The following is a 14,821-nucleotide window of genomic DNA, read 5'->3' as shown; positions in this document are numbered from 1 at the left end:
TGTTCTAATTATTAAGGAGCGGGTCTCCTATACTATTATAGTGTATGCAGTAACTCACAAAATTTGGAAAAACCCCAATACACCTTTGAAGACACACAGAGCACCTGTTGCCGCTTGGCCTAGGCAGTTCTGCAGTGCTTCCAGCTTCCGACTGATGTGGTAATTTCGGAGATGGAGGCTGAGGTGGTGCATGAGCTGTCGAATGTGGAGGCAATGCTGATTGACCCAGGGCCCGCAATCCTCGTCATCGGGAGGATATGTTCCATCCCAAGGTCTGACTGGGTCCCGGCTTCCACTATATTAACCCAGTGTGCCATCAGCAAGATGTACCATTACTTGTCCCTGTGTCCATGGTTAGGTGGACCGTCCCAGTAACTGCGTTGTTGAGGGCACGGCTTTTACAAGCTGTGATACTTTCAAAAGGGTGTGCTACTAGGTACTAACCATGCAGAGTGTCCACACTTTGGCATCTGCCCATTTTCGTTTTTGTATTTTTTAAAATGTAAAAGATGAAAATATGTATATATTTTTTTGCCTAAAATACAAAGGAAATGTATCATCTTTAAGTTTAGGCCTTTAATATAGATCATTTAATCTTCAACTTAACTGTTCACAATAACAGTAATTTTGACCACAAACTTTTACATGGCACTGTATATCTAGATATATATCTACATATAGATATACAATATACCATATAGCTCTATATATATATATATATATATATATACATACATACATACATACATACATACATACATACATACATACATACATACATACATACATACATACATACATACATACATACATACATGCACTCACTAGATGGTGGCCCGATTCTAACGCATCGGGTATTCTAAAATATGTATCACTTTACCCCCGGCTGCAGCCGGCTCTTGCTTCCGCTTATTTCTCGACTATTTGCGGCTGCAGCCAGGGGTCTCCTGTTCCGCGTTCCACGGTGAGTGACAGGTTGTGGGTGGGGTTGTCACACCCGGCATCCACCGCGCGCCCATTCATTGAGAAATTCATTTGGGGCCCCGGGAGGATACATTGGGAGATTAATTTAAAGTAGCCGTGTCAATATCGCTGATTGGTCGCGCCCGGCCGGGCGCGACCAATCAGGGAAGCGTCGTTCAAATCCCACGCCAATCCGCGGCGGACTGCGCCTGTTGCTGATTGGTCGCAGGCGGCTGGTGTGCGACCAATCAGCGACGCGGGATTTCCATTACAGACAAACAGACATAATTAGATGATTATATATATATATATATATATATCTATCTATCTAGCTAGCTATATGGTATAGCTATATATATTAATATATTAATATATATATATTAATATAAATTGCACTGCTCAAAAAAACACTCAAATAACACATCCTAGATCTGAATGAAATATTCACATTGAATACTTTGTTCTGTACAAAGTTGAATGTGCTGACAACAAAATCACACAACAATCATCAATGGAAATCAAATTTATTAACCAATCGAGGCCTGTATTTGGCATCACCCCCAAAATTAAAGAGGAAAAACACACTACCGGCTGATCCAACTTTGATGTAATGTCCTTAAAACAAGTCAAAATGAGGCTCAGTATTGTGTGTGGCCTCCACGTGCCTGTATGACCTCCCTACAACTCCTGGGCATGCTCCTGATGACGTTGTGGATGGTCTGCTGTGGGATCTCCTCCCAGCCCTGGACTAAAGCATCTGCCAACTCTTGGACTGTCTGTGGATGGAGCGAGACATGATGTCCCAGATGTGCTCAGTCGGATTCAGGTCTGGGGAACGGGCAGGCCAGTCCATAGCTTCAGTGACTTCATCTTGCAGTTACTGCTGACACACTCCAACCACATGAGGTCTGGCATTGTCCTGCATTAGGAGGAACCCAGGGCCAACGCACCAGCATATGGTCTCACAAGGGGTCTGAGGATCTCATCTCGGTACCTAATGGCAGTCAGGCTACCTCTGGCGAGCACATGGAGGGCTGTGCGGCCCTCCAAAGAAATGCCACCCCACACCATTACTGACCCACTGCCAAAACGGTCATGCTGAAGGATGTTGCAGGCAGTAGATCGCTCTCCACGGCGTCTCCAGACTCTGTCACGTCTGTCACATGTGCTCAGTGTGAACATGCTTTCATCTGTGAAGAGCACAGGGCGCCAGTGGCGACTTTGCCAATCCTGGTGTTCTGTGGCAAATGCCAAGCATCCTGCACTGTGTTGGGCTGTGAGCACAACCCCCATCTGTGGACTTTGAGCCCTCATACCACCCTTATGGAGTCGGTTTCTAATCGTTTGTGCAGACACATGCACATTTGTGGCCTGCTGGAGGTCATTTTGCAGGGCTCTGGCAGTGCTCCTCCTGTTCCTCCTTGCACAAAGGCGGAGGTAGCGCTCCTGCTACTGGGTTATTGCCCTCCTACGGCCCCCTCCACGTCTCCTGGTGTACTGGTCTGTTTCCTGGTAGTGCTGCCTCCAGCCACTGGACACAGCAAACCTTCTTGCCACAGCTCGCATTGATGTGCCATCCTGGATGAACTGCACTACCTGAGCAACTTCTGTTGGTTGTAGAGTCCGTCTCATGCTACAACAAGTGTGAAAACACAAACTACATTCCAACATTCAAAAGTAGATATGGTCTGTGGTCCCCACCTGTAGAACCACTCCTTTATTGAGGGTGTCTTGATAATTGCCAATAATTTCCATCTATTGTCTATTCCATTTGCACAACAGCATGTGAAATTGATTGTCAATCAGTGTTGCTTCCTAAGTGGACAGTTTGATTTCACAGAAGTTCGTTTTACCTGGAGTTATATTCTGTTGTTTAAGTGTTCCCTTTATTTTTTTGAGCAGTGTATATACAATATACATACAGAATATATCTACATGGAGAGCTAGAGGATAGATATAGAAGATACATAGATGTATAGAGAGATATAGCTACATATATATCTATCTATTGCTATTTCTGTTTGCTATTCTAAACCAGGGATGTCAAACTTAACACACACAGGGCCAAAATGAAATACTTGGACAAATTCGCAGGCCTACCAGTATGCAAAATAATTGGCCCCCCATAGTCCTCCATACAGAATAATGGGCCTCCCATAGTCCTCCATACAGAATAATGCGCCTCCCATAGTCCTCCACACAGTATAATGGGCCCCCCATAGTCCTCCATACAGAATAATGCGCCTCCCATAGTCCTCCATACAGAATAATGGGCCTCCCATAGTCCTCCATACAGAATAATGGGCCTCCCATAGTCCTCCATACAGAATAATGGGCCTCCCATAGTCCTCCATACAGAATAATGGGCCTCCCATAGTCCTCCATACAGAATAATGGGCCTCATATAGACCTTCATACAGAATAATGGCCCCACATAGGGGTGGCGGTTCTGGTGTCGCGGCCAAATATAACCACCCTGCGGGCCATATTTGGCCCATAGGCCGGAGTTTGAAGCGTATGGTCTAAACCATTTCTGTCACTAATGTTATACACCCTGATAACTGGACTGTGTAGTGCATAACACATTTATTGATCATCCTGAGTAACATTTGCTGATATTTTCATAACTCATTGGCAACACAGGAGCCAGCAGCTGACAGAAGACCACTGAGAAGTGCCAATGTCACTGAGCTCACAGGAACCAGCTGACAGGGCAGGAGAAGTGCCGATGTTACTGAGCTCCTTTTGCCCTGTCAGCTAATTGCAAGCAACTAACTGGGCAGATGGCACAGTGTGCCAACAACCAACAGCTAGCTGACAGGGCTGGAGCACTGTGAAGTAAACTGCCGCTGCCCTGACTAACCGTACTTTGGGATTCAACCAGGAGTGCGCATGCTGTGTAGTCTCCGCTCCCACCTTTAGAAAGCCATATTCAGTATATGTAGAACTGAATATGAATTTACCCTGACAACGTGCAGCTTGTCTGGTTCAGAAACATCATACGTTGAGATATTCTAGAAGGTTTTTCAAAGGTTTTCTTTTGTATTTCATTTATAAGGTATATTTGAAGGTTTATTAAAATTGCTTGTTCCACATTTTTATTAAAAATAAATAAAAAAACAACAGTTTAGCTTTAAATATATAGTCACCAAGTGATTTTTTTTTTTATTGAAAATGGACCCCCCCACAACTACTTATGCTAGAATTCAGTGACTTTCCCACTCTGAATTCCTCCTCCAAATGCTTTCTCTTGATGACTCCTTTCTGTACATGCTGGTAAAGAATAGATTATTGCACACTCTAATATTATGTTATCAAGGCCTCTTTCGAATATAGTTTAAAGGGGTTGTCTGGCAAATCCCAGCAGTGCACAGTGCCTGTGCTGGGGGGATTCTTCAGTCTGCAGTCACACAGAGTCACTGCAGACTTATCAATTAATTGTCATTGAGGCTAAGAGTTCCTATGAAAGAGGTGTTGTCGTTGTCATCAATTTGTACTGTGTACCTTGAAAAATATATTATTTTCCTTACATGTTACCCATCCTGGTATGCATGGCACCCCTCACCCCCCATCTTGGTATGCATGGCACCCCTCACCCCCCATCTTGGTATGCATGGCACCCCTCACCCCCCATCTTGGTATGCATGTCACCCCTCATCCCCCATCCTGGTATGCATGTCACCCCTCATCCCCCATCCTGGTATGCATGGCACCCCTCATCCCCCATCCTGGTATGCATGGCACCCCTCATCCTGGTATGCATGGCACCACTCATCCCCATCACGCTGCACGCAAAAAAAATAAACTATTCTACTCCCCTTTCTTCCTTCTCTTCCAGTGCTGATTCCTGCTATTCTGCTAGCAGGTGATCTCACCGTGTGAGCAGCGCATGATGTCACTGCCATTCGCCCCCACACAGACAGGTCAGCTGCCGGAATAGTCACTACTCTCCACACCCCGTCTATTGGCGTGTGGAGTAGGGACTATTCATTCTCCTTAATAGCACGCACAGTGTCATCTGCAGCCACTAGCTCCTGCAGTGGCCGGATGATTGTGTGTGCCCGCTATTAAAGAGCATGAATAATCACTACTACCCACGCCCATGGGAGTGGGGAGTAGTGAAGATTCATTCTCTTTAGTAGCGGGCACAAGTGATCGCCGTGCCCCTGCAGGAGCCGGCGGCTGACACTGTGAGCGCTATTAAGGAGAATGAAGATTCACTACTCCCCACTCCCATGGGCAGCAGTAAATATTCATGCTCTTTATCAGCAGGCACAGTGTTAGCTGCAGTAGGCGGCTTCTGCCTCCTGTGCCCCGCTCCTCCGCCGCTCCCCCTCCATTCACAGCAACAGCAGCAAGTATAGTACTTTCAGACTATAAGACGCACCCTGAGGAAAAAAGTGCATCTTATAGTCCAAAAAATACGTTAAATATATTTACATATTAGCTTGTAATACTACTGCTGATTATTTATATTATTGTGCTTTTTATATTTATTTTTAGCAATGTTTTGTATTTCCAACAGATAGTATGCAGCAGTTTGTCCTCAGTGAGACCAAGACACCAGTGTTTTGATATCTTGCAGAATGCAGTGACTAAATATTTGGTAAGCTCGTCTGAAATATTTTTATTTTTGAAATGTGTTTAGACGGCCCTTATGCTGATCTTCATTTTGTATGACAACTCTCATCTATTGATTATTAGCGCTCGGGAGATCAAACACCACAACCTTAGCATAGTGTGCTAAGCATGATTTCTGGTTTATTATCACACAACCCAAGTTTAAATATGGTCACAAACACAGAAATCTTTGCACCAAAAGACGTAGCCAATAGGAATTTAGAAGCGTAAACAGAAATGTGAAACTTGGCCATCCAGCAATTTTATTTTATTACCATGAAACAGGAGTTATGAGACCAGATGGATACACAAAGATAAAATTGAGTGTGTTCACTTTCAACGATAACTGGTTAATAACTCATTGTTGGATTGTTCCACCTTAAGATTGACATCTTGAAGTTGTCTAAATTCACGCCAGCCAAAATGGGTACAGATGTGGAGCGATGGGAGTGTGATGCCACAGCTTGCGTAATTAACCCCTTTCTGATGTGGTCAGTAATAGTACATCCCTGGGCCTGTTCAACCAAGGACGTACTAACACGCTCACACACAGGTTGTGCAGGCTCGATCGCTGCTGTGTTTCAGCTACTCTAAAAGCTGACACTAGGTGCTAGGAGCTTTCCCAGGATATTTATCGCAGTATTTCAGGGGGTTAAAGTCAATCGTAGCATTTTAGGAGCAGGTAGAGGAATAACAGCCCCCCTTACCTTGGATCGGAGACCCCATGGTCCCGATAATTGCCATGGTGACCCAATGTCGTCATGATTACATCCGGGTCACCAGGTACCAGCAATTTTTTTTGATCCTATGCAATGCGTGATCAAAGTATCTTGTGTCTGCAGGGCTGACGGGTTATAATGTATAGCAGTGATCCTGCACTGCTATACATTATAAACTGCTATCAGACTGCAGAAAGTGTAAGTCCCATAGTGGGACTAAGTTAAAAAAAAAAAAAAAAAAAGTTGCAAAAATATTTTTTTAAAAATATAATAATAATAAAAAAAATAATCTGTAAATTAAAGTTCACACACTTGGTATCTCCGCGTCCGGAGCATCCTGACCTATAAAACTGTCCCACTGTCATCTTGTCCAGCAAAAAACAGTCTAAATGTGGTACCTCTGTAAACATACTGACCCGAAGAATAAAGCTACCTTACCAATTTTACCCGAAGCGGAACAGCATAAGAAACCCAATAAAACAATTCCTGAACTGTTAGGTTTTGTTTATTCTGCCTGCCAAAAATCTAAATAGAAAGCGATCAAAAAATGTCCCAACCCCAACACATCCCTAATCGTAACACTGACCGTAACCCTAACACTGACCGCAACCCTAACCCTAGAGTTTATTTTTTACGCCATTCCTCTTACAGTACAAGTGATTAGATGACTTTATTCTTCCGGTCAATGCAAATACAGTGATACCAGATTGATTGGGTTTTTGTTCGGTAGTTGTCACACACTAAAAGACGTTTTTTTTTTGTTTTGATTTTTGCAAAGACTAGTTTTTGCAATCACTTTTCCATATTTCGGCCGACATATATATAAGGGCTTGTTTTTTTGCGGGACAAGTTGACGTTTTTATTGGTACCATTTTCGGGCAAATGACATTTTTTGAGCACTTTTAATTCCGTTTTTTTGGGAGTCAGAATAAACAAAAACAAACAATTCAGGAATTTTTATTTTTATACCGTTCCTCATGTGCTAAAATTGATAAGTCAGCGCTATTCTCCTGGTCAGTACGTTTACAGCAATACAAAATTTATAGGTTTTTTTTGCATTTTTTATTGCCTTTACATAATGAAAACTATTTTATGTAAAAAAAAAATTGTTTTTTCTACATCGCTTTATTCTGAGAGCTATAACTTTTTTTTATTTTTCGACTGATGGAGCTGTATGGCGGCCTGTTCTTTGTGGGACAAGATTACTTTTTCAGCGGTACCATATTTATTTACATTAGTCTTTTTGATCATGTTTTATTCCATTTTTTGTTTGGTGGTATGATGATAAAGAATAGTTTTTTGCTTTTTTTTTTACCGCGTTCACTAAAGGAGTTAACTAGTGGGACAGTTTTATAGGTCAGGTCTTTCTGGACTCTGTAGTGAGCATCTTTATCCCACAGGTTCGTCATAGAATTTTATAACTTTAAGCCGTGAAAATGAAAAAATTATTTTTTCCCTCAAAAATGTTGCTTCAGCCTCAAATTTTTCATTTTCACAAAGATAGCAGGAGAAAATACAATTTGTTGTGCAATTTGTCCTGAGTACACGATACCCCAGGTGGAGGTGGAAAACTACTATTTGGGCACATGGAAGGGAATGAGCGCCAATTCTGGTGCGCAAATTTGGCTGGAACAGATTGCAGATGCCATGTCACATTTGAAGAGCCCCCGCCATGCCAAAACAGCAGAGACCCCCACAAGTGACCTCATTTTGGAAGCTACACCTCTGGATGCATTCATCTACCGGTGCAGTGAACATTTTTTTTAACACTCAGGCGATTTACTGAATTGTGTAACATTGTATAACATTGGGCTGAGTCAATGGAAAATTACTATTTCCAGGACATCCCTCGTGACAGCACCTCAGGAAGACGTCCTTCATATCTCTGATAGGGACAAGAAACACAGAAGAGTTTAAAAGCCCCCCCCAACCCCTCCTCCCACCCATACCTAAAGTGTTTTTCCTCTCCCTATCGGAGACAGGACGCAGAACACTCACATCCAGTGAGCAGGAGCTCCTGTTACCAGATCGGGATAGGGTCCTCGCACTCCTCCCCTTCCTACTGTCACGATCTGGAGGCCGACACCACGCCAGACAAGGTGGCCAGTCGAGCGGTGGCTCCTGAAGTGGACCGTTTTCCCCCACAAAAAGGGCTCTGGGTCCATGCTGCTGCAGCCCTGCGCACTGTCCTGTGCGCTCAGGGGAGAAGACTGGGCGGCGCTTCCGGTTACAGGAGCAGTGGAACGCATGCCTCTAGTAATCGGCGTGCGTTCCACGCTGGAATGCACTTCCGGGATTTGTTTGAAAAAAACGTTGCCAATCCGAAAATTAAAGGATAAGCGCCTGAATTGACAAATCAGATGTAAGACAGGTAAGACAAAAAAGGCTATTTAAATGCGAGTAGGCTGTGGGGCTGGATCTGAGGTATCGCTGTGTCTTGATCACCCACCATGGAAGGATTAACCACTGGTCGCCCTGTTATTATATTATCCCTTGTTGTTTGTAGGACAAGGAGAGTTCTAAAAAATCCATGACGTCCTCAGCCCCTAAGAAAAAAAGTGAAAAGATGCGCCATCTGTAACCTGAAGCTACCGGACGCATGTGGGAAGCAATTATGCACCAACTGTATTGCCCGAGTAGTCAGGGATGAACATTCCTCCTTTATGTCTGACATAAGATCCATAATAAGAGAGGAGGTCCACAGTTCAGTGGCGGATTTAATCCCCACACAAGCCTCCCAGCCTGGACCTAGACAAAAAAGACCCTGGTGGGAGATGGAATCTAGTTCAGAGGAGGAGGAGGAACAGTCATTTTACTCAGAGCTCCTTCATCCTGTTCAGGGTCGATTTCAGTTCCCCCAGAGGAAAGGAAAAAATATCTCTTTTCATGGGAGAACACTGAACCACTTTTATCAGTGGTCAGGAAGACTATGAAAGTGGAAGACTACCTCCAGCCCTCCTCGATACAAGATGAAATGTTCGGAGGATTGAGAACCCGGATGAACAGAGTATTTCCGGTCAATAATCATATTAAAGCAATGATCTTAGAGGAATGGGATGAGGTAGAGAAGAGCGTAATCATTACCATAAGTTTCAGATCCCGGTTGCCCTTCGAACCAGTAGAAATTAAGCTGTCTGAAAAAATTCCAAAGATTGACATTCCAATGGCTAGGGTAGCAAAGAAAACGTTGATTCCTTTTGAAGACTCGTCATGTTTAAAAGACCCTATGGACAGGAAGACAGACAACCTACTCAAAAAACCTGGGAAACCGCGGCTGCTGTAATCAAAACAAACATGGTAGCAAGATCCTTGATCATTTGGTTGGAACAATTGGAAGACAATCTGAGAAACAAAACCTCCAGAGAGGAGATCAGAGACTCCATCCCTCTACTAAGAATGGCAGCGGAATTTATGGCTGACGCCTCAGCTGAATCAATAAGGTTTGCCTCAAGAAATGACGCTTTATCTACTACAGTCAGACAAGCAATATGGCTAAAAACCTGGTCTGGAAATAACCACTCCAAAAACAAGTTGTGCTCCATACCTTTTTCTGGCCTCCGAGTGTTCAGCCCGGTCCTAGATGATATGCTGGAAAAGGCCTTGGACGAAAAGAAAAGTTTTCCGGAAGAAAAACACAGGAAAACAACATCTTTTCGGAGACCACATTCCCAATAGAGACCAGAATACTCTGGGATGGGAAAATCAGCTAGATGGAACTACCTGAAAGGAGGTAAAAGCAGGAGTACCTTTCCTAGTCCAGGAAATAGCTCACGTAGACAATGACGCCATAAGAGTAGGAGGGAGACTCAAACACTTTCTAGGGGCATGGTCGGGGGGTATCCAACAGTCCATGGATACTCCGGTTAATTGCATATTGGTAACTCTAACGACGGCATAGTCCCAATTAGTCCAACAAAGATTGCCGACGGATGTCAATAAACTGTTACTAGGAAGGGTAGTAATACCGGTGCCAGTGGCTGAACAGTTTTCGGGATACTACTCAAGCCTGTTCTCGATTTAAAAAAAAAACGGGAGGTGACTACAGTACAATTATTAACCTAAAGTCATTAAAGATGTCAGTGGCGTACAAAAAATTCAAAATGGAATCCATCAGATCCACCATTCCCCTGGTCACATAGAACATGCTGATGTGCACGTTGGACCTCAAGGAGGCATATAATCATGTACCCATTCACCCTCAGAGCCAGAAATATCTAAGATTTGCGTTGAAAGTTGGGCACAATGTCCAGCATTATCAGTTCAGATGCCTCCTGTTTGGTCTCTCCTTGGCCCCACGCATTTTCACCAAACTAGTAGCCGAGGTTATGGCTTTCCTAAGAGAGCAAAGAGTTCTGATAGTCCAGTACCTGGACGATTTCTTTCTAATGGCAGATTCTCCCCAGCAAGTAAGAGCTAGTTTATCATCAACAACCTTAGTTCTAAAGAATCTAGGTTGGATTATAAACTGGAAAAAAAATCAGATTTGTTAACGGGAAAAGAAGATTTTTCTAGGGATTCTTCTGGACTCGGAAAGGCAGATGTCCTTCCTTCCGGAAGAAAAACGTACGGATCTCAGAGCCAGGATCATTGCCTTTGGGAAGAAATCAAAGGTGGCCATCAGAGAATGCATTAAGATTTTGGGTCTGACAGCCTCCATACCTGCGGTTCGGAGGAGCCAATTTCATCCAAGGCTTCTTCAGCACCAAATCCGAACGTCATGGAACAGGAAGATGGATGGTCTGGACAAGAAGATAACCTTGTCAGGAACAACAAAGTAATCTCTTTAGTGGTGGATTTCAAGAACCAACTTAGAGAGGGGAGTTATGTGGAAGTCTACACCATTCATCACCCTTACCACCGATGCAAGCAGCAGAGGCTGGGGAGCACAAGTGAAAGATCGATACCTGCAAGGCACCTAGGGGGCACAATACCTTCTTGAATCGTCGGACCTAAGAGAACTCTTAGCTGTCTGGAAAACATTGAAAGCATGCCACACAGATATGAAACATCAACAGATCTGACATCTGCGTCCCAGCGCAGCGGCGTATGACGTCACTGCCATGTGCAGATGTCAGCTGCTGGCCTCTGATAGGCCGGCGACTGGCACTGGTATTGCTGCGCAGAGAGCTGGTATTGCTGCGCAGAGAGCCGGTCTCTGCGCAGCAATACACTGCATTACAGCGCTGATGTCGTCGGCTGCTGGAGAGAGACGCGATCGTTACGGGGTCTGTGCCTGCGGGCCACAGGTGCAGAAAGGACACCGAGGGAACGGAGGACAAGTGAGAATGTTTTTTTTTTTTTCTTTTTTTTCTCTGTGATGTGAAATACACCACAGGGGGGACCCTGTGCGCAGTATTGGGGCGATGGGGACCCTGTGCGCAGTATTGGGGGGGGACCTGGATTGGGGACCATGTCTGCAAGATAAGGACCAGGATGGGGGACCCTGTCTGCAATATGGGGGACCTGGATGGGAGACCATGTCTGCAATATGGGGACCATGTCTGCAGTTTGGGGGTCCTGGATGGGAGCCCATGTCTGCAATATGGGGGACCTGGATGGGAGATCATGTCTGCAATATGGGGGACCTGGATGGGAGATCATGTCTGCAATATGGGGGACCTGGATGGGAGATCATGTCTGCAATATGGGGGACCTGGATGGGAGACCATGTCTGCAATATGGGGGACCTGGATGGGAGACCATGTCTGCAATATGGGGAACCTGGATGGGAGACCATGTCTGCAATAAGGGGGACCTGGATGGGAGACCATGTCTGCAATATGGGGGACCATGTCTGCAATATTGGGGACCTGGATGGGGGACCATGTCTGCAATATGGGGGACCTGGAGGGGAGACCATGTCTGCAATATGGGGGACCTGGAGGGGAGACCATGTCTGCAATATGGGGGACCTGGAGGGGAGACCATGTCTGCAATGTAGGGGACCTGGAGGGGAGACCATGTCTGCAATGTGGGGGACCTGGAGGGGAGACCATGTCTGCAATGTGGGGGACCTGGAGGGGAGACCATGTCTGCCATGTGGGGGACCTAGAGGGGAGACCATGTCTGCCATGTGGGGGACCTGGAGGGGAGACCATGTCTGCAATGTGGGGGACCTGGAGGGGAGACCATGTCTGCAATGTGGGGGACCTGGAGGGGAGACCATGTCTGCAATGTGGGGGACCTGGAGGGGAGACCATGTCTGCAATGTGGGGGACCTGGAGGGGAGACCATGTCTGCAATGTGGGGGACCTGGAGGGGAGACCATGTCTGCAATGTGGGGGACCTGGAGGGGAGACCATGTCTGCAATGTGGGGGACCTGGAGGGGAGACCATGTCTGCAATGTGGGGGACCTGGAGGGGAGACCATGTCTGCAATGTGGGGGACCTGGAGGGGAGACCATGTCTGCAATGTGGGGGACCTGGAGGGGAGACCATGTCTGCAATGTGGGGGACCTGGAGGGGAGACCATGTCTGCAATGTGGGGGACCTGGAGGGGAGACCATGTCTGCAATGTGGGGGACCTGGAGGGGAGACCATGTCTGCAATGTGGGGGACCTGGAGGGGAGACCATGTCTGCAATGTGGGGGACCTGGAGGGGAGGCCATGTCTGCAATGTGGGGGACCTGGAGGGGAGGCCATGTCTGCAATGTGGGGGACCTGGAGGGGAGGCCATGTCTGCAATGTGGTGGACCTGGAGGGGAGGCCATGTCTGCAATGTGGTGGACCTGGAGGGGAGGCCATGTCTGCAATGTGGTGGACCTGGAGGGGAGACCATGTCTGCAATGTGGTGGACCTGGAGGGGAGACCATGTCTGCAATGTGGTGGACCTGGAGGGGAGACCATGTCTGCAATGTGGTGGACCTGGAGGGGAGACCATGTCTGCAATGTGGTGGACCTGGAGGGGAGACCATGTCTGCAATGTGGTGGACCTGGAGGGGAGACCATGTCTGCAATGTGGTGGACCTGGAGGGGAGACCATGTCTGCAATGTGGGGGACCTGGAGGGGAGACCATGTCTGCAATGTGGGGGACCTGGAGGGGAGACCATGTCTGCAATGTGGGGGACCTGGAGGGGAGACCATGTCTGCAATGTGGGGGACCTGGAGGGGAGACCATGTCTGCAATGGGGGAGACCATGTCTGCAATGTGGGGGACCTGGAGGGGAGGCCATGTCTGCAATGTGGGGGACCTGGAGGGGAGGCCATGTCTGCAATGTGGGGGACCTGGAGGGGAGGCCATGTCTGCAATGTGGGGGACCTGGAGGGGAGGCCATGTCTGCAATGTGGGGGACCTGGAGGGGAGGCCATGTCTGCAATGTGGTGGACCTGGAGGGGAGACCATGTCTGCAATGTGGTGGACCTGGAGGGGAGACCATGTCTGCAATGTGGTGGACCTGGAGGGGAGACCATGTCTGCAATGTGGTGGACCTGGAGGGGAGACCATGTCTGCAATGTGGTGGACCTGGAGGGGAGACCATGTCTGCAATGTGGTGGACCTGGAGGGGAGACCATGTCTGCAATGTGGTGGACCTGGAGGGGAGACCATGTCTGCAATGTGGTGGACCTGGAGGGGAGACCATGTCTGCAATGTGGTGGACCTGGAGGGGAGACCATGTCTGCAATGTGGTGGACCTGGAGGGGAGACCATGTCTGCAATGTGGTGGACCTGGAGGGGAGACCATGTCTGCAATGTGGTGGACCTGGAGGGGAGACCATGTCTGCAATGTGGTGGACCTGGAGGGGAGACCATGTCTGCAATGTGGTGGACCTGGAGGGGAGACCATGTCTGCAATGTGGTGGACCTGGAGGGGAGACCATGTCTGCAATGTGGTGGACCTGGAGGGGAGACCATGTCTGCAATGTGGTGGACCTGGAGGGGAGACCATGTCTGCAATGTGGTGGACCTGGAGGGGAGACCATGTCTGCAATGTGGTGGACCTGGAGGGGAGACCATGTCTGCAATGTGGTGGACCTGGAGGGGAGACCATGTCTGCAATGTGGTGGACCTGGAGGGGAGACCATGTCTGCAATGTGGTGGACCTGGAGGGGAGACCATGTCTGCAATGTGGTGGACCTGGAGGGGAGACCATGTCTGCAATGTGGTGGACCTGGAGGGGAGACCATGTCTGCAATGTGGTGGACCTGGAGGGGAGACCATGTCTGCAATGTGGTGGACCTGGAGGGGAGACCATGTCTGCAATGTGGTGGACCTGGAGGGGAGACCATGTCTGCAATGTGGTGGACCTGGAGGGGAGACCATGTCTGCAATGTGGTGGACCTGGAGGGGAGACCATGTCTGCAATGTGGTGGACCTGGAGGGGAGACCATGTCTGCAATGTGGTGGACCTGGAGGGGAGACCATGTCTGCAATGTGGTGGACCTGGAGGGGAGACCATGTCTGCAATGTGGTGGACCTGGAGGGGAGACCATGTCTGCAATGTGGTGGACCTGGAGGGGAGACCATGTCTGCAATGTGGTGGACCTGGAGGGGAGACCATGTCTGCAATGTGGTGGACCT

General features: G+C 47.4%; 1 protein-coding gene across 1 annotated transcript in view; it reads left to right on the top strand.

Annotated features, from left to right (window-relative positions):
• The window catches only part of TEX10 (testis expressed 10), a 269,253-nt gene that overhangs the window by 162,594 nt on the left and 91,838 nt on the right, over nucleotides 1–14,821 (top strand). The window contains exon 11 of the mRNA XM_073678358.1: nucleotides 5,489–5,569. Within this exon, the coding sequence (XP_073534459.1) occupies nucleotides 5,489–5,569 (81 nt within the window). The remainder of the gene's footprint in view (nucleotides 1–5,488; nucleotides 5,570–14,821) is intronic.

Source organism: Phyllobates terribilis, unplaced genomic scaffold (genome assembly GCF_046119375.1).
Source record: "Phyllobates terribilis strain yellow unplaced genomic scaffold, ASM4611937v1 Scaffold_4__5_contigs__length_816908805, whole genome shotgun sequence".
Classification (NCBI taxonomy): Eukaryota; Metazoa; Chordata; class Amphibia; order Anura; family Dendrobatidae; genus Phyllobates; species Phyllobates terribilis.
Note: the sequence above shows the minus strand (reverse complement) of the source record. Positions and strands in the feature narration are given on the sequence as shown.